General features: G+C 40.6%; 1 protein-coding gene across 1 annotated transcript in view; it reads right to left on the bottom strand.

Annotated features, from left to right (window-relative positions):
• Positions 1–23,791, bottom strand: part of EFNB2 (ephrin B2) — a 45,874-nt gene extending 22,083 nt beyond the window's left edge. Inside the window, exons 1-3 of the mRNA XM_064143777.1 lie at positions 23,718–23,791; positions 23,435–23,627; positions 1,169–1,452 (exon numbers count right to left, since the gene is read on the bottom strand). Coding sequence (XP_063999847.1) covers positions 1,169–1,452; positions 23,435–23,562 — 412 coding nt within the window. The 5' untranslated portion in view covers positions 23,563–23,627; positions 23,718–23,791. The remainder of the gene's footprint in view (positions 1–1,168; positions 1,453–23,434; positions 23,628–23,717) is intronic.
• Between the last annotated feature and the right edge of the window lie 319 nt (positions 23,792–24,110).

The raw sequence follows: 24,110 nt of genomic DNA, 5'->3' as shown, positions 1-24,110 counted from the left end.
TGAAACACTGGAACAGGTTGACCAGAGAGAGATGGTAGATGCCCCATTGCTAGAAACATTCAAAGACAGGTTGGAAAGGACTCTGAGTAACCTGATCTAGGTAAAGATGTTCTCTGCAGAGAGGTTGGACGAGATGACTTTTAAAGGTCTCTTTCAACCCAAACTATTCTATGATCCTATAAACTTCCTTGCAACTGCAGAAACACCTATGCACAGAATTTGTTCTCCAACTAACTGGTGATCCTTGCTCAAGACTTCAAAAGTCCCCTCAAAGCCAACTGAGATCCACAGGCCATATAATGACAAAACCTAAAGCAAACTGTTGTTGTCCTGATGAGGTCTCGTCTTATTATGACTTCTGACTCACATCATTAACTTTACACATCATAAATAAATAGGTCAAATCACTAAACACAGCACTTACCTCCAGACTCACTTTTGGCCTTAAATCCTTGGTCAGACTAAAACTTACACAAGTTTTATATTGCTGGACACAAGGCCTACATCATGGTCACTCTTTTTAAAAGTGCAGGACCATGAAAAAGAAATTCAAGATCATGCTAGTCTAGGTCTTGCCCAAGAACACTTCTAGCTACTGTGCAAAACAGGTATGTATTGTGGCTAAGTATGTTCAACTGCAACCCACCAGCAAGCCTTGTGGTAAGTAACACTACCAAAATTGGCTCCAAAACAGCCAAAAGGTGTTTCCTGTGAGAATCCCTGGACCACTTAGAGCAATGGCCAGCCATCTCATGTAGGATGTCTCAGTTCAGAATTGTCAGGCCACCCTAATCCTGCTCCTGGCATAAGAGCATCTGACAGCAAGGCCAATACCATGGCACATCATAAGACCTGTGAGCAGAAAACATCACGATTTAGCTGCACACAGCTTTCAATATGAACACAGGACAGAGTATTTTGGACAAACGGAGAAGCCCTTTATGGGCATGGAAATCTAATACGGATAACACATGCCACAGGAAAAAGAGACAGAGGCCACATAGAAGTCAGGAGTTATGTCAAAAATATGTTGGCAAGAAAATATTTTCAGAGAAAAAATACAAACCCATTCACACTCTTTCTTAGTTTGTTTCTACTGTACCAGACAACATGCAAAACAACAAATAATTATATTCAAAAGAACAAACAATTGATACTTTTAACTTACATATGACGTAATAATCTTTGTTCTTCTGAAATTCCAGTCCCCAGAGATTAGGACTAAACTCTTGAAACTTGATAGTAAACTTAACATCTTGATCTGGCTTGGCACAGTTGAGTAGAGGTGTATTGTCCTTTTTAATAGCACAGCTATCTGCTTGGTCTTTATCAACCATGTAGACTTTATAATATTCATACTGACCAACAGTTTTAGGGTCCACCTTTGGGCATATAATATCCAGTTTGTCTCCTATCTGTGGATATAGTACCAATCCTTGTCCAGGAAGGAATCTAAAACAGAAAGAAAATGAGGGGAAAAAAAAAAGGAAAATGTGAGACCCTTGATAAAATCTCATCTAGAAAATCAGCAATTGCAGTGGACAGAAATGAACAAGCACAGAGTTTCCAAAACCAAAATAACTGAGCAAATCAGATCTTAACAGCTTGGGCCTGGCTCAATGTGACATCGACACGATGTTTAGTCAGATCTTTGAAAGTACAGATGGATTGAATTTCTTAGTCCTCACTCCAGTTTTGGGAACTCTAGGTTTTACATCTCTGGCAGACACTGCTATTTCTTGTACAACTGACCATTTACAACAGCTAGTACAATCCAGGTTTTCTGCTTTGGTAATATTTCTCCTATTCTTGCACATATTTTGCCAATTTTGATCATGGGAGAATGACAAGACTATAATTTCAAATACAGCCATGCAGAAACAGAAACAACTTTAAGACTTAACAACATGTTAAGATGCTGATTGTTATTATGCTGATTGATATTACAAAGGAACATCAGTCATTCACTAGCATCACGCTGCCAGACCTGGGGTGGACATTCACCTGACCAAAGCACTACACAGGTTTCTGATGAAACACTTTTCCATGACAGTGTGACTACTACGCTACAGTGATTTCTGCTCATAAACTCCACCATTATTGTCTTTATTTTAGCTCTTTTTTATTTCTTGTGCTACAAGTGAAACCTAAGTGTATTTCTGCCTTAGCATGAAGAGTTCTTTGACAAACTCAGTACTGTATCTTTCCCACTGGTGTTACAAGTAAATTTCACCACTTCTTCAGGAAAGAAAAATGTAAATAATTACTTAGAGTACCAATTCATTCGCAAAATGAGAAGCCTTGCTCTCACAGGGACAAAAGCCACAGCAGGTTTGTTTGTTTCTTTCTCTGTAAGATATGTTTGTTCCAATTAAGGCCAAGAAGTGCAAGTTTAGAACTACAGCCAACAACACAATATCCTTGAGTGCGCAGACCTAAAAGACTGACTTTCTTTCCTCTTTTTTCTGCCTGCCAGACGTTTCCAAAGGTCTTCCCTTAATGGAGAATCAGCCTGAAAAAATGACTGAAACAATTGTTGCCTAATGAACACCCTTCTCCAAAAGCTAGCATTTAAACAGTACACAGAGTAAATCTAGCTTATTCACAAGCAGCTTTCCTGGAAACTTTAAATTAAGAGTGTTAAGGCCCAAGCAGAACAAAGCTGTAGGCGTCAGTGACCTCCAGCCTCTGTCTTGGCAAAAGGAGCCCACAACATGTAGTAGTGTTGGGGTAGAACTTGTTAAAGTAGAGAAAAGGAGGATGTGATGCCCCAAATTTCAAATCCATTGTTTACAACTGCTTTCTGTCACACAATACAAATTTATGATCTGTGTTAATTGTGTGGGATTATTTTCACTCACAAAGCCTCTGTAAGAATTGTATTTGTCGTGAAGCAGCACATAGCAGGACAAAGACATATAATTACAGATTTAGGGGGAAAGAACAATGAAATGTTATGGCAAGAAAGCAACTATTGATGTATAAATCACTGGGCTCTTTTGTGTCATGCAGTGTAATTTTCAGACTACAGAAAGTAGGCTTGACTATGGCTGCTCAAACTGAGATGTACGGGAGACAGGGTGAAGCTGCACCTCCTCCTCCAGTTTTCAGACACTGCCAAGGAAATGCAGTGACTACCATTCCCTGAAAGCCAAAATGCTGAAACAAATAGAATGGTGAAAGTACAACCTCCTCAAGAGTCACCAGCCCAGCGAGGGATAACTGAGAGACAGGCCAAGTAGTCAAGGAAACAGCAGGAGGAAGACCCCATCTCATAAACATTGCAAGGATGCAGCATGGATCCTGACTGAGGCTCTTCTCAGGGATTGACTCTCACCAGACAAAGGCACAGAGATTCTGTCACTTGTGACTGACTTTACCACCTTGCCTGATCACAGTCCCATTTTACTTTGCTCTTGTGCAGCAGCATTGTACCAGAAAGGTGAAAATAACTCATATTCACTCATCTGCATGCTAGGATAAAGGCTGCACGATCCCATCACTGCAAATATTTCTTCTTTATACAGTACGTCCATAAAATCACAGAATCAACCAGGTTGGAAGAGACCTCCAAGATCATCCAGTCCAACCTATCACCCAGCCCTAGCCAGTCAACTAGACCATGGCACTAAGTGCCTCATCCAGGCTTTGCTTGAACACCCCCAGGGACGGTGACTCCACCACCTCCCTGGGCAGCCTATTCCAATGCCAATCACTCTCTCTGGCAAGAACTTCCTCCTAACATCCAGCCTAGACTTCCCCCAGCACTACTTGAGACTGTGTCCCCTTGTTCTGTTGCTGGTTGCCTGGGAGAAGAGACCAACCCCCACCTGGCTACAACCTCCCTTCAGGTAGTTGTAGACAGCAATGAGGTCACCCCTGAGCCTCCTCTTCTCCAGGCTAAACAACCCCAGCTCCCTCAGCCTCTCCTCATAGGGTTTGTGTTCCAGGCCTTTCACCAGCTTTGTTGCCCTTCTCTGGACACGTTCCAGCACCTCAACATCTCTCTTGAATTGAGGGGCCCAGAACTGGACACAGCACTCAAGGTGTGGCCTGACCAGTGCTGAGTACAGGGGCAGAATAACCTCCCTTGTCCTACTGGCCACACTACTCCTGATCCAGGCCAGGATGCCATTGGCTCTCTTGGCCACCTGGGCACACTGGTAAATACATAAGACCTCAGAAGACAAGATTGCAGGGTTTAAATTAATCGATATAAATTCACATGTATAAAAAATATGAAACCTGAAAAATCAGAAAAAAGTCTGTCCTGAAAAATAAACCTCACAAATTCCAGTTTTAAATTTTGAGAGTGTATATATATATATATATGTGTGTGTGTGTGTAACAAAACAGCAGTGGTACGCGTTCCACATGCAAACTCTGATCAGAAACAGGATGGGTTCAGAGACAGTGTGCCAGACAATTTTCAGAAACAGCTATCAGAGAGAAAGTACAATTCTGTGTCTTGGTTAAGTAGCCAGGAATTGCCCTATAAAAGGTGGAGGGCAGAACCACCCCCAACAGACAGCTAAAACACGTTTTACAAGAGCTTTGAACAGACAGACTTGTTAAGAGTTTATGGCAGAGAAGTATTCTCGCTGTGGCTCTGAAGTCTGCACAGTTTGAGAACTAAACTTTGTAAATCTCCTTCCACTTAAGTTTCCTAACTTGTAGGATCTAATGTTGATGGGATTAGGAAAGAAAAAAGGCTGAAAGGATTAATCTGAGAACTTGATTGTATTGAATTTTTTTCCACAGTATGCAGTTTCGACCATGACCTTTGTGAGAAAGGTATTTTCCCAATGTACCTTCCTGAGTTCCTTACAACAATGAAAAACAAATACAGATAGAGAGAATAAAAAACTTTCACCTCATGCATTTCAATTCAACCACAACATTTACAGTGGCTGATTAGTAGCAGGCATGATCACTATCCCTGCCTTCGGTAATACTTTTGTTACAGTATTTTCATAAACACTTTAAATAAATCATTTGCTGGGTACTAAGCAGTTTCTGAAACTCTTTATTAAATCTCAGAAGGATTAAGACTGTCGTTTTAGGATTTGAAAACCTTATATCTCAAAAAAAAATGGAGAATGTACATTCAGCCTTGTAAGAGGTTAACAAAAACTCTAGGGTTAATCTTGAACATTCTACAAGTGCTGATGTAGCCTTAAGCATCTTGGGGTAGCATCAACACTTAGGAAATGTTTGCAGAACGACATCTGTAAAAACAAAGCTCATGAGCTAGCTGTTAGTTTAGTCAGAATGTGCCTTCAACTAACTAAAAAACTCTCCCTCCTCCCCCACCCTGGCAAAAATAAATAAACAAATACATTAAAAAAAATGGAGTAAGAAGTTTTCCCAATCCTGTGACTGCTTCACTCCAGTGGTTGCTTGGGAGAGCAAAACATTCTTTGAGCAGTCAGGATGGTATCAGAACCAGAAACACTGCTTTCTATAAGACAGCTAACTTGCTAAACTTTCTGCTAAACTTTCATTGCTGTCTACAACTACCTGAAGGGAGGTTGCAGCCAGGTGGGGGTTGGTCTCCTCTCCCAGAAAACCAGCAACAGAACAAGGGGACACAGTCTCAAGGTGTGCCAGGGGAGGTCTAGTCTGGATGTTAGGAGGAAGTTCTTCCCAGAGAGAGTGATTTGCCATTGGAATGGGCTGCCCAGGGAGGTGGTGGAGGCACCGTCCCTGGAGGTGTTCAAGAAAAGCCTGGATGAGGCACTTAGTGCCATGGTCTAGTTGACTGGCTAGGGCTGGGTGCTAGGTTGGACTGGATGATCTTGGAGGTCTCTAGGTCTCTTCCAACCTGGTTGATACTACGATTCTATGATTCTTTTCAGCTCTAAATATTCTTTACTAGACACCTGTGGCCCAACAGAAACTGAGGAAATAAGCTTAGTGACTTTCCCCAAGTCATTTCCGTCAGCAGTCAGATACAGTGAGACTGGAGCATTTGAAGAATCTTGCTCACAATTAATAATCATAGGTTTTATTGTGAGAAAATACAGAAAAGTGTATTTAAGTACAGTAAAGTTGTACAATGAAATGCATGCACTTTCTGTCTAGCACTTTCAGATATAGAGGGCATTTTCACCATCAGTCCAAAGCTGGTGTCTTGTGGGCAACATTTGATACCTGTGCAAAGCCCATGGATGTGAATCCCCCCATCATGTCAAACTAGTCATACAGCTTAACAAATAAAAGCCACATGCAGAGTTCCCAAACCTTTTAAAAATAAGTATTAGACAAATAAAGCACATGACATATGAACAGAAAATAGAAACAGAGTAGTCTTGTTCCTTAATCCCACCAATATTATAGTAATTTTCTGTATCACATTTACAGGCCAAACAGTTCCTGGCACTAATGTTCCCTTAGTGATCAAAGTCCTAGAGAAGTTAAATGTTGGTTTTAAAATTTCCCCACCTCTCCCCCCCCCAAAAAAAACCAACAAAAAAGCCCCAAACATTGTTAAAAAGCATTCAGGAAAATGTAGCACATTCAACCACATTAAACTATAAAGGAGTTTTCCTTTGGGGTAACCACTCAAACCTGCCTAATTTCATAATAGCAAATTCTCCAAAAATACTAGAAACTCACCTCTAGGCATTCTTTTATTTTGAGAATAGTCTACCATGCTGTACCAAACAGACATTTCTGAAACTGTATAATTATCAACAAACAAAATTCTTAGAGAAAAACAACTCTTTTTGTTCTCAATATTGATTGATGCCACAACTTTCAAAACTATATACACATCCACCATAGGTACCATAGGTATACATATGCACACTTAGCTTTAAGTACATCTGAGTAATTATAAAATAAATGCAGTTTTAGAAAACATGTTGGTACTTGCTGTGAACCTTATATATTTAACTAGAGAAACGGTGCCAAATTTCCATGCTTTAATACTTTACCTAAACTAATTGGTGTAGGTGGTTAGTTTTAAATTAAGAAGAAAAAAACCCCAAACCCAAACTAAAAATACAAGCAATCAAGACATTTCTTAAAATGCAGTCTGAAACCTTCTGTTAGGGAATCCTACCCACTTCACTTTATGAAGTTTAACTACCACTCTCACTATAAAGTTATACATTGAAAACTTTTATTAAGGAAATGTCATGAGTACTAATAATACAGTATGTTAGTCTGTTACTTGAACTGAAAACTGAGAGAGTACAGAATACCATTGCATGTATAGTTCCTTACTGTTTAAAGAAAGAAATATTATTTAAAAGTATATGCATTTATCACCTGGTCTTTCAAGGAAAAAAAAAAAGGTAATATTTATACTTGGAGTATCATTTTGTCCACAGGAAAAATATGTAAGCAAGGCAAAAATCCTACCAGCTTGATGCAAGGCAAATAAAAGTTCCAGGAAAAGGTTCTAGTCATCTCAATGAAGTAGCAGTGAAGTAAAATCAAAGCTTGCTCAATGAGATAAAAAACAGTGTTCTGATTTCCAAAGACTTTGCAGTGAATAAAATCCAAAAACATAGAAGAGAGCACTTTGTAAGAGCCTTTGCTATCATATTATGTTCTGTCATATCTGACATCATACACAAAGATATGCCATGTGGATATAGGTTATAAATCGAGCTGTAAACCTGAAAAGCAGTGATTTTGTAGGACTGACTTCACTCCAGTTTAAAGGGATTAAATGGATGTGAATTCAATGAGAAGAGGATTAGTAACTCCTGCAGGACAGTAAAAAATAGCTTCATGAAAAAATATTATTGTGGAGTCTATGTCTCAAAATAGGTATGAAATTTGGTTTAAAAGGCACTACTCATATGTGAAGTCTCTGAAAGAAAAGTTACCATAGTGTAGCACAGCAAAATGACAGACTGATTCTACACAGGCTAGAAAATGAAACTTTGAAAACTAGAAAAGTACAGCATTTCATATTACTAAAATTCTTTAAGTAAGTTTTGGGATATAGATTTCTTTTCCAGTGCACTATTATTAAATTACTTTAATACTATACCAAACAGAACATGCTAAATAGGGATGGGTTTGAATTTAAACAAAATGTAAGTTTAATCTGCTAACCTTTACTTACATGTAACATTTTTTTCATGCAGTTAATGAAAGTATTTATGTAAGCAATGGTTACTTGCATTAGTAGGAACTTGCAGGCTAGAAACTGAATTGTATTCAAAGAAATAAACAAATACATTCATGCACATCTCTTAACATCTTAAATGTTAAATACCACATTATACAAAGCCAGATTATAAAATACCAGAACACAAGTTTCTAAAGCTGCAGTTCTTGTATTTCTCACTTCTGCTGGAAACAAAGAACTACTTTTGGGGGCTCAGGCCCTCCCCTGCAGTAAAACTTGAGAAAATTCATCTCCATGACAGCGTTTGTAGTTGTTCCTTGTCCTTCCTCTTCCTCATCTCCCAAGCAGCTCACCCTCTTTTGGACTACCAGGGTGAAACACTTGTAGTGCAGCAAATAAGGGAATGGTTAAGGGTTTATTTCTGTTTTGATCACTGTGCTGGACAAAGAATGGTAGCAGTGCCACCATTCCCTATGTCTGAAGTAGCCATCTTCCTGAACCTATTCTTATGGAAATTGGTTGCAAAACTTAACACTGACTTCAGTAAGGCAAGGCAATGCAATATATTTACAACTGCAATTTTAGTAAGCTATACAAGAATGATTCTTCAGCATTATTATGTTTTCTCAAAATTTAAAGTGGACAGGGAATAAGGAAAATGTATGAAATTTTAGCTGTTTCACTTATCAATTCATCACACCTTTTGCAAAATACTAGAGGAAAGCACTTAAAATACAAGAAAGGATTTTTAATAGGCATAAGGATAGGCTGAGAATGCATTTTTTCTTTTGCATGGACATGCAGAATTTCAGAGACATCACGGTCCTAAAGGTGCAGAACTTTCACTGTACAGAAAAACACCCACAGGCACCGTTCCTCTTCAAATGCCCTTCTGGAAAGATGTGTCATGAGTTTCCTTCACTGAATAACTCATGTGACTACTGCTTTTGCAAAGACACAGGTATTTATTTCTTCACTCCAGGTGAAATGAGTGAAGGAACAAAGCTTAGGACAGTCACAAGTCTACTGATGCCATGCTCCTGAGAAGGCACAGAACCTGCAGCTAAGTCATGATATTTATCAAGAGCCATGTCCCTTTTGCATGTGTAGATGAATACCTGCAACCTGGCACCTAACACACTGAAGGCGCTCTAAGAGAAAGCCTGGTTCCTTAAAAGTTCTGATGCATGAGGTTACGGATGTGATCTCATTCCATGGAAAAATAAACAATCCAAAGGAGGTGATGCAAACTCTTTCAGGGCTACCCCTATCCTGGGCTCCAGCACAGGCAGCAGACTCTCCCAAATGCAGTCCAGGGGACTGCGGCACCTCGTGGTGGCCATGCACTCGGGGATGCCAGGAGCCCCCAGTCCCCAGCCCGCCCCACTAAGCAGAGGCAGCAGCACTCTGCCTTTAACCCCTTGGCGTGAAGCTGCCAGAAGGGTTTGCTGTAGGACAACGCATGTTTCAACTGGGTGCCATCTCTGCTTGCAAGAGATAGTTAGTTTTGCTGGAAAGCTGTCCTTTCCCTCCCTGCTTGGCTCACAGAACAAAGCAAAACAAAACACACAACCAAAACCTTCAGCCTAACTTGCGTTTTACCCCTCTGTCTCCAGTGTAAATCCAAGGTGTGAAAATGAATGCACAGTTGTTCCCCCACAGAAAGATGTTTTCATCTTAGAAAAAAAAAAAAAAACAAACCAAAACCACCCAAACTTCTGAGAGCAAACATCTATCTGTTTGTTTTTAACTCTGTAATGGAAAACAAAACCTGCTTTATGCAGAAGAACATGAAGCCTGGCTGAGAATATTTACCACGTGGGTAAGGCCTGAAGTGCTGAAAGAAAATATGCATGATTTTATTTTTATTGAAGTTGACAAAGGATTTTTTAAAACAAAATATAGATTTCATATTAATTTTTCATACATGACCTCCACATAAAGCACTATTAATAGCAATTAACTTTTTGTATTACTGTGCAGAAAGCAATTACTGCTCTGTTAAAAGTACTGAAACCACTAGAGAATTCAGATCCATTTACTGAATCAATTTTGGTTACTACAAAAGAACCACTAATGTGCTTCAGGACAGTCTTCTAACTAAGGAGGAGGGAAGAAAAAAATGGCTATGACCAGTGTTCTGTTTTAGAGTGTATTATAGTAACATTTCATCAGCATTTACAGAAATACGAACCCTCACAACAGTGCTGGACCTGTTCCACTTCAGCAAACAAGGAATGACTCCTTAAATCACTGCGCTCTCTCTCTCATGAACAAGCATGGAAACACACAGAGGCACATTCTGCTTTTTACTGCGTTTCAGCAGAAACATGCTTCCTACACAGAATTAAAAAAGTTCAAGTGGCTGCAGTAGAGAGATGTAGCCAAACTGTGTAAATGGCTTATTCTGAGGAATTTCTGAAAAACACTCAGTAGGTGCATTGTAATTAGTTGCTCTTTCTAGTTACCTCTTGACAAATGATGCATGCGGGTCTGGATGAGAGCCCAACTCTTGACCCATGCCACCACTACACACTTTAGTACTTCAAGCAGAAACCTCTAGCCTCAGCATTCTTTTCGTTTTGTTTTTCTAGAAATTCAGTGCTGGTAATGCACAACGTGAGAACCAGACATGATTAGCAAAGCTGGAATTCTTTCAGAAGTGCTTCATATAGCTATGTCCTAAATATATCTGAGGAAAGCTTCCTGCCTTTGATTCCTTCCAAATATATCGCATGTTTCAGGAGTGAGTTAAAGGACAGAACATGCAAATACATACAGCAAACGCTGTTCCCACAATGCTTAATGGATACACTTTGGCAACGTTTCTAAGCCTTTCAAAAAGAAGATATACATGTGATCATTATTTTAAATCCAGAAGACTATAACCCTACTAAGAAATGCAACTTCTGCCACAAAAAAATTACTCTTTAAAAAATAAACATTTTTTGGAAAGCACTTTACTGCCCCCTTTTGCACTTTAACATTAGAACAGGTTTCAACATGCACATATGTCTCAGAAACACTGTGAAGATATGGGGTAATCCGACAAGACATCATATTAGTACACTAGTAGACTATAAGGCACTGCTTTCGGGACATCTTCCACTTTCCTGCACTGTAAACAAGTGAAGCATCTAGCTTTCATTGTCCCTAATCTTCCATTCAAGAGATGTAATGGATGGTTTAAATTACTTCCATTTTAATCTGCATGTATATGGGCAACTCGGAAAGAAAGGGATATTGCTCATTAACACTAGTTGTCTCTCTAGCACAATTTTCTAAAGCAAAGATCATCTGCAACTTGAATTTGTTTTATTCAAGAAAAAAAAGAATGACAAAGAGCTTTCCAGTCTGAGGCTATTCATGTGTTAGCAATCCCTTAACTGAAAGGATGGGTGTATCCTTCAGAAGAAAACTTCACAAACTGGCAGGCAAGAATATTTTCATGAAAGGTGAAGACAAGAAGCCTAGACATTCAAATACTCTGCAAGCCTACAGGCATAAACCCGTTCTGCAACTCCACACTGCAATTACAGTCAGTACAGAATCTACATATGTCTGTGTGGGTCCACAAATATCTACAAAAGGTAATAAATCTATAGCCTAGTGGCCAGCTATTTACAAAACACTAATTCATTATGACAGAGCCAGAGGGGGGCCCATCTTGCCTCAACCCTCAGCTTCCATTTGACGAAGCCCATGTGCTGCTGTGTACGCTTATATTTAAACTTAATCCATTTCCCTCTGTCATCCTACAATTACAATACAAGTCACAATAATATTAAATTTCAGTGCCTACAGCACTGCACAATTGAACCATTACTGTAATGAAAACTGACTCTCTTTGATATTAACACTGGTGTTTTCGCTCATTTGCTAGCCATGAAATACAGGAAGAGACCAATGTTGTTTTAATTAAAGAATTGTTGTTCAAATATGCTACTGGGAATATTAAAGTAGTTCTTTGCTCTCACAGCAAAGATAATCAGGTATTCATATGGTCTGGATTTTTGAAAAAGAAAAAAAAAATCTGAGTCATGAATTCAGCATCATACAAAACCACTGCTCTGCTCGACTTGTACTCACAGCGGCTGGGTGTGCCAAACCCAAGGAATATGGCGCTTTATTGCAAAGATGCAGAGCAGTAGTTAGCATGGAATGGGAAGTCAAACCAAACCATGTGTGCTTCTTGCACAAGTCACTAAAGTCTTTTGCTTTCAGAAAGCTAATAGGGAGCAGCTGGCATTTGCCAAAGAATTACTTTTCAAAAAGGGCACCGTAAATCACAAGAAAGAAACAATAAAACCAGACTGTTCTATCACTGCTATTCTGCACTCTTCTACATCATTCCCATTACAAAAACAAATGTCTTATGTCAGCCACAATATAAGGATACCAACCAAAGTTTGCAGTCTTCCTTCTCTTAACTACAATTTGTTCGTACCTGTACAGTCTTGTTACAAGACATGCTCCAAGCAAAGTCTATAAAAGAGGGCGGGGACTGTCTTGTTACTTGATGAGACATTAATAATCAGTGATTATATCTCAAATTCAAAGAAAAAAAAAGAGCTGCTTTACAGTTGTTAGAAAATGTATTACTGCATACCATTTGCCTGCATAAGTGAACACTGGAAGTAGAACAAGTATTTAACTCACAACTTTACAGAAAAGTTATGTCAAGTCACTAACAGCGTTGTATGACAAATTCTGCTTATGCAGAGATATTCAGAATCCAGTTACAACTGTCTATCACTTTTAAAACCACATCCGTTTTCATTTTATATTACATTTAAAAAGATAGTACACCTGGATGCATTCCTGTTTGATCTGGTATAGATGATCCTGCTCTGGCAGAGGAGTTGGACTAGATCTTTCAAGGTCCCTTCCAGCCCCTGACATCCTGTGATTCTGTGATAATTTTCAGGTGAGAGAAAATAACCTTGAGCAAAAATCCAAGTGCAAGGTCTACAATCAGTCTGTACTTGCACTGCACATTAAACACAAGATTCAGCCACTCGTAAGTGGGAGATCTTAAGTTCTTACTTTAAATACCAACTTTTCCAGTCTGACTTGCACAAGCAGAATAAAACTAGGTGACTGCTGCTGCCTCCAATGCCATAGTAATATCTAACAAACTAAGATCCAGCTTTTGGCCCACTTCAGGTATATGCCTCATAAATAACACTGAAAAGACAATGAAGTACTTTAAAAATTCCTGTTAAGGTCCAGAAGTGCACTCAACACTAGACTGGATGTCCCTGCTTCATGTGGAAGAGTCCACAAGAATGTTCAACAGAGGGCTGGGGACAGTGGGAATTCCAGCCACCTGATTTTAACCCACTGCCCTGTGCCCATGAGACACTGGCATTTTGTTCAGCCTCTGCCACTGGGATGCTGGGCCTGTCTGTGAACTTGTTCCAAATAGAGCTGTCTCTCAGGGAGGTTACCTGGGCTCTTGGGCCAGTCGGGTTGCTCTCAGTGATCACTGGAAACATACTGCTGGCATTACATGGAACTGCAAGCAAAGGCACAGAAAACTCGATTCCAGTGGAGCTACTCGTACAGTCAGACCTTCAGAGGCAAAGAGGATGGACTTGCTCAAGCTGTCCCAGATGACATAAGGGATTATCACTAGGACAGCTAGGCTGACTACTGCCAAGCTACAGGAAAAGGCTTCTAGATGCAGGCTGAGCTGTAGCTTCTGACACTACTTTCTGATTAAAAAAAAAGAGTCATGAAACTTTAGAGAGATTTGCATCTGTTCAGCCCTAAAACACCTTTTCACTCTGCCCACGGTTAAATTTGTCCCACTTCAGCAGAAATAGTCAGCATTCAACACATGCTTAACACAAGCTTTTCTGAATAAGGACAGTATCCTGACTCAAGCCCTAGGAGCCCAGTGCCATCCTTCTTCCCTTGCTGTCACAGACTGATTCACAGAATGGAAAAGACTATAATAACCAATGAATTTATGAACATGTAGCTTTTGTTTTTCTTCAAATGTGCTTGAAAAATGCCTGACAGGAGCAATGATACCACTAAAAATCATCTCCTTAAAAATATTTATCATACAGACTAGTTATCTTGCCTGCCAGTGTGACCTTCCCTGTTCAGCTAATCAATATAGCTTGGAAATACCTTGGAAAAAAAGAGAAGAAAAAAACCCCCAAAGTTCAAGTGTCATGTGTGATTCAGCTAGACTGCTTCTGAACTAAAATGAAATTAATTAAACATTAAGAAAGCAACTTAAGTGTGGAGAGTGAATGCTACAGGATTGCAAATTCTCAAAAAAGTCATGATGTTCCCAACTCTCAGTTTACATTTTATCCAGTCAGGTACAGAAACCAACTGCAGCTCAAGCAGTAGGTAAGCAGATGGTAAGCACCAGCAAAATGAAAATGCAAAATGATAGTCAGAAGCGCAGTTATGTGTGCTTTCACCAGCGCTCACTGTATAGGTTCCTTAAACAAACTGCTTCAAACTTGCAGAACATCAAAAGCCAGATGGGTCTTCCTGAATGAATCCACAGGCAGGGAGCCAGGATTCCAGTTTGCTGCAGAAATAGGCCTGGACTTGATTTGAGTCTTCTCAGCTCTGACAGGCTGGAGTCTGGCAGAACTCCCAATCCAAAATAAAATAGCATTCAATTGAGACTGGGATTTAACTAATAATAATAAAATTGAAATCTCTCTTATTAGCTTTAACATGCACTTCCTTTTAGAGCACATTGTTCACCTTTCCCACTGCTGTTCTTTGGTCTGGGTACCTAAATGTACTATTTAAAAGCTAAGAAAACAGTGAGAAGTAATTTGCAGTATCACAGATCTTTCAGCCTAACGCATCATTCCACCATCTAACCTATCCTCCTGTGTAGGACATGCTACGTAATTTCTCATTTTCTGGTGACATGTGTAAAACGTGATTATGCTTGAAGTGTACACAGCTCTGAATCCTACTAAATAAAGTTCTGTAAATCCTATTTTAGCCATTAACCATGAGACATTTGCCTACACTATAGGCAGAAAACCCATCTTACAGTAACGTATATGCAATACACTAGGAATGATTCACCTAGCAACACAATCCTCTATGAGCCTTTATCTTTTTTGGCTTGGAACGTACGTTTAAAGACAGAAGAAAGCACAGACTACTACATCAAAGTTTAAATCAGCTGCATTATAATTACCATGCTGATACCGCAACAAACACTGGGCGTTGGCTGGCCAGGACTGCCAAAAGAGACAGAGGTCCTGCCCTTATTCACTGTCTTTGACAAAGTATGTAACTACATCAAAGAAAGTTCTCTCAGTTAACGGCATGGGAGGGGGAGGGGAGGCGGGGGGGGAGAAGGAAAAAAAAACCTAGATATTCTTTTTACTTGAGTAAAATTATAGGTTTTGTTCACTGTAAGAAAAATTAAATTTTGTCTTTAATGTAAAAACAATTATAATGTAAAGCCCTTGAAGGTTAATAGTCACTTAAATCACCAGAGCTACTTTCATGGAGTTGAACAGGAGCTAGACAGAAGCCTTGTATACACTTACTCACAACTACTAAAATACTAAATGACATTTTCAAATACGGAGTTTAAAATTATCGACTGTAATTCTACACTTAAGACTTCTGACAATCAGGCTAAGATTAAACACGAATTTACAACACACACACCAAAAAAAAGGACACTGAAGACGCTTCAAGTTTAAGGAATTTCTGTGTGCATGCTTTCTAGTTTCATTTTTTAAGATATTATCTGTCCTTGGGGCAAGTTTTTCGTTTATCATACCTTCAGAAATGCACCGGGTGCAGTGTGTTTTCTTAATGCTTCTTCACTGTTTTGGGTTTGAGGGTTGCAGGTTTTTTCTTCAGCTAGGGCAAAGAAGTGCAAGTTGCAAAACCTCTGTGTTTTTAAGTACATCTTTGAGTTAACGCACGTCAGTGGAAATTATTTCAGGAGAAGGGAACCTGCAGAGGATTTTGGATGGGAACAGAGACGTGGTGTGCACTGCTCAGGATGCGCTCCATAAAGAATTACCCGTTCCTTTCTGCGCCCTGCCAAACTCACCGAGCCTTATCTGGTACATTTCTGAAATGTGACATGACAGGCAGGTTCGAAAGCTAAATGTTGGATAATAGTGGGCAAACAAAGGACATCGGTTTTTGCATTATTTCTTTAATTACTTTAACCCTTGTTCGAACAGAAAGCATAAGGCCAGAGTAATTCAGCTTCTCTCTTTGTCATTTGCCTGCCATAAATATGCACCAGCCTGCATTTGAAAAGCTGAAGGAGGCCGCAAGCTTGCTGGACATTTATCATGCTCTGTTCCCTGTTAACAAGCAAATACTTTAGTTGAATGGCCCATTAGCAATCATTGTCAAATGCAGAATGCAAGGTGCTTGGATGTGACCGGCCTGTAAATTAGACTGAGGGTGCCCCAGCGCTTTGGAGAATTTCAGCAAATGAATCGGATCTTTTGATACGGATTTGTGAAGGTTAAGCTGCAAGGGAGGAAACATACCTAAGCACTTCAGGCCCTATATATTCTGCCAATCCGTTGTGCTCCCTATACGAACTTGTTTATTTTTCATTTGTTAAACCACGTCAGCAGCTTGCCAGTTTTGGTTATGGATTTTCCTTTTCTGTCAGAATTGTGAAGCTTTCCAGTTTACTGTGGGGTAGGGTGAGAACGATAAATTTAAGCATGCAATTAACATCTTCATTAAAACAAACAAATCCACCACCACCCTCCTTGAAACAGGGGCGGGGGGGAACCAAAACACAAAAAAAACCCAACCAACCTTAAACTTGTAAGTGCCCAAACCACTGCCAGATAAATAGCCTGAATTCCATTTTCCCGAGCTCATCTCAGGCTCATTCCCATTAAAGACGCAACTGTTATTGTAGGCTTCCGTGTTTTTTTTCCTTATGTCTAGACTCTGTCTAACAAATGCAGAGTGCTTTCTCTCCCTCCTCAGCAGACAAGGGAGCAGGCAATAAAGTAAGTATTTCTTGTTTGAATCGTACCCTCAATTTGCAGTGTAATGCTGACTTGAAGTTGTGAGTGTTTACAGTTGTCAGTTGGGTAGAATAGCAAGAAGCCTTAACTATTTAGAAGGTTTTTTAAGAGAAAAGACAAGAGAAAGAAATCCAAGTAGCCACCCTAGAAGAGGTATTTTACTACCTTTACAGATGGAGATCGCTCGAAATAAATGACAAAACAATGGCTAGATTGTCTGCCGGATGAACTCTGGGGTGACAGCAAACTCACCCAAATGATTTCAAGTTGGGGCGGAAGATGGGGGATGGTAGATTTAGGCAGATGCTTATCTCGTTCATTTCTAGATCTCAGCCTCCCTTTCTGAAATACCACCTGGAGACTAAGCAAGATCAATTTGGTTATCTGCAGCTTTAGTGGTAAATACAAATGGATGCTGGTTTGTTTGTGGGTTGTTTCTTTCTTTTTACTTTTATATTTTTGCCGGATGGGAAACACAAGAGAAGAGATGCTTAAGTATCACCTGGCCCAGGCACAGACAATGCAGAGTGCTTATCTTCGCTGCTCCCATGGAGTGTGAGATGGAGACCAGAGTCAGAAACAGCTGAAATCAAAAAGTCTCTGTTTTCTTTCCAGATAACCTCACTACTAGCTATCACCTCTGGTTTCTGTTCCTTGCCAGCATGCTCCTGCCTGAAGCCCAAATAGATTAAGGCAACAAATCCCAAGTGCAGCTAATTCTTCAGAAAGGCTGCTGCTAGGGCAGGAGTTAAAGAGGAAAATCTTCCACACCTAACAATTGCAGCCATCTCAAGTTTTAATCAGTCCCCGTCTCGGCAGAAAGCAGTAAATGAAATCTATCTTTACCATATTATATGCCACCAATGAGCAAGAACTGAGCAGCTTTTCTTTACCGCTTCAACCATCCCAAGCCACAAGTAGGCCTTTCATACTTCTTAATCCTGGCCCCCAAGTTTTGTGCGGTTCTCACATAATACCTTACAGCCCGGAGCAAGGCCCTTAGTTTCCAACACCCCTTTCAGAGATGTGTCATTTCTAACATCAAGCTAATCTATATGTTGCCATGGCATCACCCTTTATCTGCCTTTACATCTTATGAACTGCATGGATTTACCACATTATTTTTATCTGAAAGACAGAAAATGGTGGTTTTATTGCCATACAATCAGATTACTGCTGCTAGTTTCTCTATGCCTTTTTACCATACTTCAATCAAAAGGGATCAGTTTCTTTATACTCTGCCCTTGATTTACATTACATCTGTAAAGACCTAGTCTGGGTTGTAATCCCCTTATTAACTATGACCAGGGTTGATTTGCCTAAAAATAAAAGCAAATTGTGTCAGACCTTTTCACTTTGTTTTTGATTCGGAACTACAAAATGGATTACTAAAGAAATCTTCAGAGTTCACACGGCTAGTATAGTACTGAATTTAAAATGAGAATTAAACAAGTGAAACATGGGAGCTGTGTCAATGGTTTACATTTTCCATCATGGGAGAAAGGCTGAACTGCATTTCTCTTTGTGTTCTCTGGCTTTAAAAGAGACAATGAAGCCACAGGAGTTTTTCCAAGCTTGTCTAACACTGTCCATTTGCCATCCTCCCTTCCTCTGCTTTTCATGCAAACCCTCCCTTCAACTCTTCTCCCTTGCCACTCCCTCCCCACATACCCAAAAAACTCCCCTTACTCAAGACAACAGTGCTCCGGTTAAAAGTCTACATTCTGTGACACTGTGTATTTTAATCAAAATATTTCTAGCCGTTTAACATTCCTATTTAAGTTTCCACAACGCCTCACAAAGAATGAGCTCATACGCAAATCCATGTAGATGTATGATAAATGACCAGAAAAACAGGTTTCTTTATGTCAGCAGCCAAGGCAGGCAGACATTAGGCCCATATGAATAACATTTTAATCACTACTTTTTTTCTCAGAGCAACACTTTCTTCTCATTTGCAACAAGCAGTTTCAAGTACTACAGGTTGCACGACACATAAAGCACAGATAAAACAAAACAAAATGCCTCAAAAGCAACCCGGGTTGACTGCTGCACACAGGGCTGAAAGGCTTGTCTTTGCCATCCTGCCTCAGCAGTCACCTCAGGTCTTCCACTGACTTCCTATTAATTCCAGGAACCTTGGCTGAATTTGAGTGTCACACCCGAAGCAATGATGTGATCTCCTTATCTCCTTACAATAAAACAGGGAAGTGGGGGGAGCAAAGGCGGGGAAAGAGAGAAGCACTGGGGGGGGCGGGGAGAGAGAGAAGCACTGGAGGTATTTCTTATGTGTGGGTAGAGGGAGAACTTCAGTGATTTTCATTTGACTTTTAGTCATTGCCTTTCTAAAGCAAATTACTTCATTAAAGTGAAATAATGCAGCACATCTTACAGATAACATGCTTTAAGATAACTACTATAAATAATATTGCAATTATATTCCACATATAACATAACCAGCTCAAAAATTCAACCTTTAGTTTCTTCTTTTCGCTAGTTCAGTTGCATTTTTGGGACTTGGCTATGAATGCCAGAGATATCAAATGGATTGGAAGCCATAACTCAGTCCCTGGATTAGCATACCAAGTGTCAACAGCTATGTTTTAGGTACAGTTTCGGAGCATGTGCTTAAATAACTTTAACCTACCACTCCTCTTTCTTCAGCTGAAAGCTGTAATTGCTGAGGCTAGAAAAGTGTGTTCCTGTGACACAGAGCTCACAAATAAATTCTTGTCTAGATGAGAGGCTCCCAAACATGTTGTGAGATATCGTTTTAGCAAGCGCTTTGTGCTCCAGCTGGTTTGCCTGCCCTGTGAAACAAGGGCTGTCCATTACCTACAGTTTATCATCCTGACAAAATGTGAGGAATGTGGATGTGAAAGCACTAACAATTCCACCCCTGGTGCTTTCTCCTTTTTTCCCCTCTCTATATTAAAACAGACAAGATTAACCCAAATGCAAACTGCAGAGCATAGTTCAAGGGGCTATTCAATCAGTAGTGAATGTGCATTTGTTTACCTACAAAAATAAGAATTTCACATACAATGAGAAGCAGACCAGTCTATATAACACTGAATAGAACATTTAACAGGATCATCAATTGTAGCTTATTTTATCAGTTTCTGACACATTAGCATTCATTCAGAGATGAGCTGTGAAATATTCCATATATAACTGCTTATCAGAAGAAAAAGTTATATAGTTGAATTTAATCAGTGTCAGAAGCATCGTTTGTGATGATAACCTTCTACACGTTGTCTTTTCTCATTAACCTATAGTGCAGGGGAATAGCGACACTCAGACGTAAGCAATGGGGGTTTTGAATGAGATTTCTCCACCGTTTGACATAAAGGTCCTTCGTAACACTATGTGCTGTCCTCCGTGTCACAGGCAGTGCTGAGCCCTTGCAGGTGAAACCGAGGTAATGCATGCTGTCTATAAACATCGTTTGTCTTGGCAGGCACAACATAGGGAGAAAGTCCCCTATTAGAAAGTGTCAACAGGACTTAAGTCTACACAGCAATTTTTCTGTGTTTTCATGATCAAGAGATCTAAGGTTCTTCAGATGAGTAGTCTGTAAAGTCTACCAAAACTGTCTGCAACAACGTTTAACCTCCCAAGCAATGAAGACACACATATAATTACTTTGTGTGTGTCACAAATTGTCACTTGTTATATGGTTGGGGTAATATAAGCAGATCTCCAAAAAGGGGGGGTGGGGAGGAGCAGGAGAGGGAGATCTGTGCTCGAATAGCTACCGCATGTTCTCCATCCCAACCACCTGCTAGAAATTACAATCTCTGAACTTCAGTGCAAACCCAATTCAGTTTAAATGTCCACCTTAACCTAAAATTTATGTTTTTATACTTTATATTAACCTAACAACTACTCTCAGCATTTAATTGCCTACCTGTTCAGCAGATTTGTGTGTCAAGGCTTTTTCAGTAGCTAAATGTACAGCTTCCCTGAATAAATTAGCTAGCACCAAAGATAGTTATTATTTCAAACCTGGAAATGAGCTTTATTATTATACTGCGCCAAAATCTATCAGCAGCTTACTTATCAAGCTAAAATTCGGCTTGAATCCACAGTGAGGACAACCTCATCTAAGGAGAAATTATTCAGTATCCTTCAGGCACACAGTTGTGACAAGAATTAGTAAGAAATCCTGCTCTGAGAAGTGGAGCTGTCTCACCGGCAGCAATATTGGTAATGCATTCGTAAGCTTCCTGAAACTACAGGCCTCCAAGTGGCCTATAAATCACTAGCCCCAGCAATTGAAAAGACTAATTTTAATAGTGTACTTCTTCACTGTGGTGATTAAGCCTCAATGAATCACTCAAGAAAACTCAATTACATCAACAGCACAACCTATTTTTAAGCGTGCATTTAAGCTGAAAAAGTAATTAGATGTTATCATTAGATCTACCATTAACAACATTGAAGCGTTTTTAGTAATCAAATAGTTTAGAATTAGCCAAATGGAAACACAACTAGTATTTGATAAAGGAAGCATATCCCCAGGCTCTGTAAAATGGGTTGAATTCAGCCGCTCGGATACTTTTCATTTCGCTGGTGGTTAATAAAAGTCATCAAGGTAAGTTAATGCACCGAAGGCAGGTTGGGGCTGGCGGAGGAGTACCCGGAGCAGCAGCGAGCTCTTCTGCATTGGAACAGTGACCTCTGTAGGCATGAACTCACACGGCCTGGGGATGCAAAAGCCCTCCCCTCCTCTGCCTCCATGGCTGGAGCCGAGTCTGTTCCTCCCAGCACAGCAGGCCCACTAAGTCACTGCAACCCCAGCTCGTAGCCTTTGACTTTCCAGAATTCAAACTGCCTTATAAAGCCCACTTTATAACCGTCCGGGTCGCTTTATTATCAGATGTTATGCCGCACCTTTCTCACTCCAAAGAAAAGCTTTAGCTCTGTAGCATCATAAAAACGCAGAGCCAGAGACTGGAGCTAAACAGTTGTATTTTAACTGGCTTACCACCTGGTGCATATATATATATATATAGATCATTTGCGTGCAATGCTAGGACTACAGTCTTGTCAGTTTCCTCCTTCACCACCACCTCCCCAAAGATCAGAAAACTCTTCTGTAAAGAAATCTCACGGATATACAACAAATGTGTCCATTATTGAAAAACACTGGCAGGAATCTGCAGCAAGTTCTCATTTCACAGGGAACAGCAGTGGGTAATGACTGTAACGCAAAACTACTTGATAAACTTGAGATGCTACTCCCAATTCAAACTTTGCCCTCTTTACTAAACTCCTGGAGATCCTACCGCCTAGATTAATCCCTGTTCCACAAAATACCCCATTCCTGTCTCATCACTACCTAACATTCCCTCTAAAATGTATCCCCTCGAAAAGAAATCTTTCTGTATTTAATTAAAAAACAAATTCAATTCCATTATTACAAGTATATAACTCTCACGTGAAATTCCCTAAACTCACTATAGATAATTTCTTCCCATCGATATTTTTCTCTACTAAAACAATGGGTCTAGTCACAAAAATTTCAAAGGATTTCATAACTGGGCAAATCCAACTTTTATTTTGCATGTCAAAACCAGAATTATTCATCACTGCCTCAGATTTCCCTTTAGAAGGATGGCCCACTTCACGAAAAGTTCCTCTTTCCAGTAGCAGTAATTTTCTGTTTTAATAAAAAAGTTTCTCCCAGGATACGCCTCTATTTTCAGAGTGTGCTTTGATAGTGAAGTCCTGGGAACACATGTACTTTTTTGCCTGGGTTTGTTAATGAAGAATGACACTAAATGGTTGTGTGATGGGTAATGCTTAGTTCATTACTCACTGACATGTGCCTTGACACCATCAACTCCACAACCAAATTTAGCCCTGTTATAAGCAGATGTAACTTCGCTGGAGTCAATGAGATGAGTTTGCATCTGCAGACGGAGAAGTTGAACAGTATCACCCTTTCCTGGTAGCCCAGCCCGACCCGCCTCCGCCGCTGCTCCGACCCCGGGGAGGCGGCGGCTCCCGCAGGTTTCAGCATGATGCCGCCGCCCCACTCCCGAACCACCGCCCCGTCCCGGCTCCCCCTCCCTCTCGGCATGCGGCGGTAGGTCAGCTCTGCCATAACAGACCACCTGCTCCAGGGAAGAGCAGATCCCACTGCTAGCTGAAGCTGAAGTCCCTAGAAGCCGCCGTTCACAGTGGCCCCCGCCTCGTCCCCAGCGGCCGCGGCCCTGTCCTCCCCACACCCGCCCAACACACCGCTGCGGTGGGCGCCGCCGACCCCCGGGAGAAAGGGGAATAGGTTTATACGGCAGGCAGGAGTAAGATGGAAACTTACTTGGGGTTGGAAGAATTCCAATATATGGGGTCTAAAACGATGGATCTCGCCAGTGCAGTTCTGCATAAAACCATCACGACTCCCCAGCAGTACTTCCAGGCGGAGGCGTCTCGCCCCTGCGCTGCCATGGTCGCAGGCGGCACCGAGTATCTCCCCGGAGCCTCGCCAACTCCGCCGTGCGGTTTCCCGGTACCTGAGCAGCAACAGAAGGGCGTGGGTGCCGGTATCCCAACAGCCGGGAGGATTGATAAAGAAATAATTGAAATAAAAATAAAAATCACACGTGAAACGTCAACGATGCACTTGGTGTGAGCTGCAAGCTGATCTACTGAGTCATGTATGCCACTCTCATGTAGGAAATTCTCCTGCGAGGTACGATCCAAGCTACCTCCGAAGTAACAGCAGTAATAGAAGAAATGCAAACGCCTTAGTCCTTCCCCTGACTGGGGGTCTCCCGGCTGCCTTGAAAGATGCCACGCAAACTGCCAACTCCCATTTGGATCCAGTGCGCCATACACGTTCAGAGTGTCTAAGGCTCGCGTGCAAATGAGTAAAAAAGAAAAAAAACAAACAACAAAAGGTAAAATGAAAGCGTGGTGGGAGAAATAAAAGGCTGGGGGAAAGGGACACAGCCTCAGCAGGAGGCTCTCACTGTTTGTCTCTTTCACTGCTCCCT

Source organism: Pogoniulus pusillus, chromosome 5 (assembly GCF_015220805.1).
Source record: "Pogoniulus pusillus isolate bPogPus1 chromosome 5, bPogPus1.pri, whole genome shotgun sequence".
Taxonomy (NCBI): domain Eukaryota; kingdom Metazoa; phylum Chordata; class Aves; order Piciformes; family Lybiidae; genus Pogoniulus; species Pogoniulus pusillus.
Note: the sequence above shows the minus strand (reverse complement) of the source record. Positions and strands in the feature narration are given on the sequence as shown.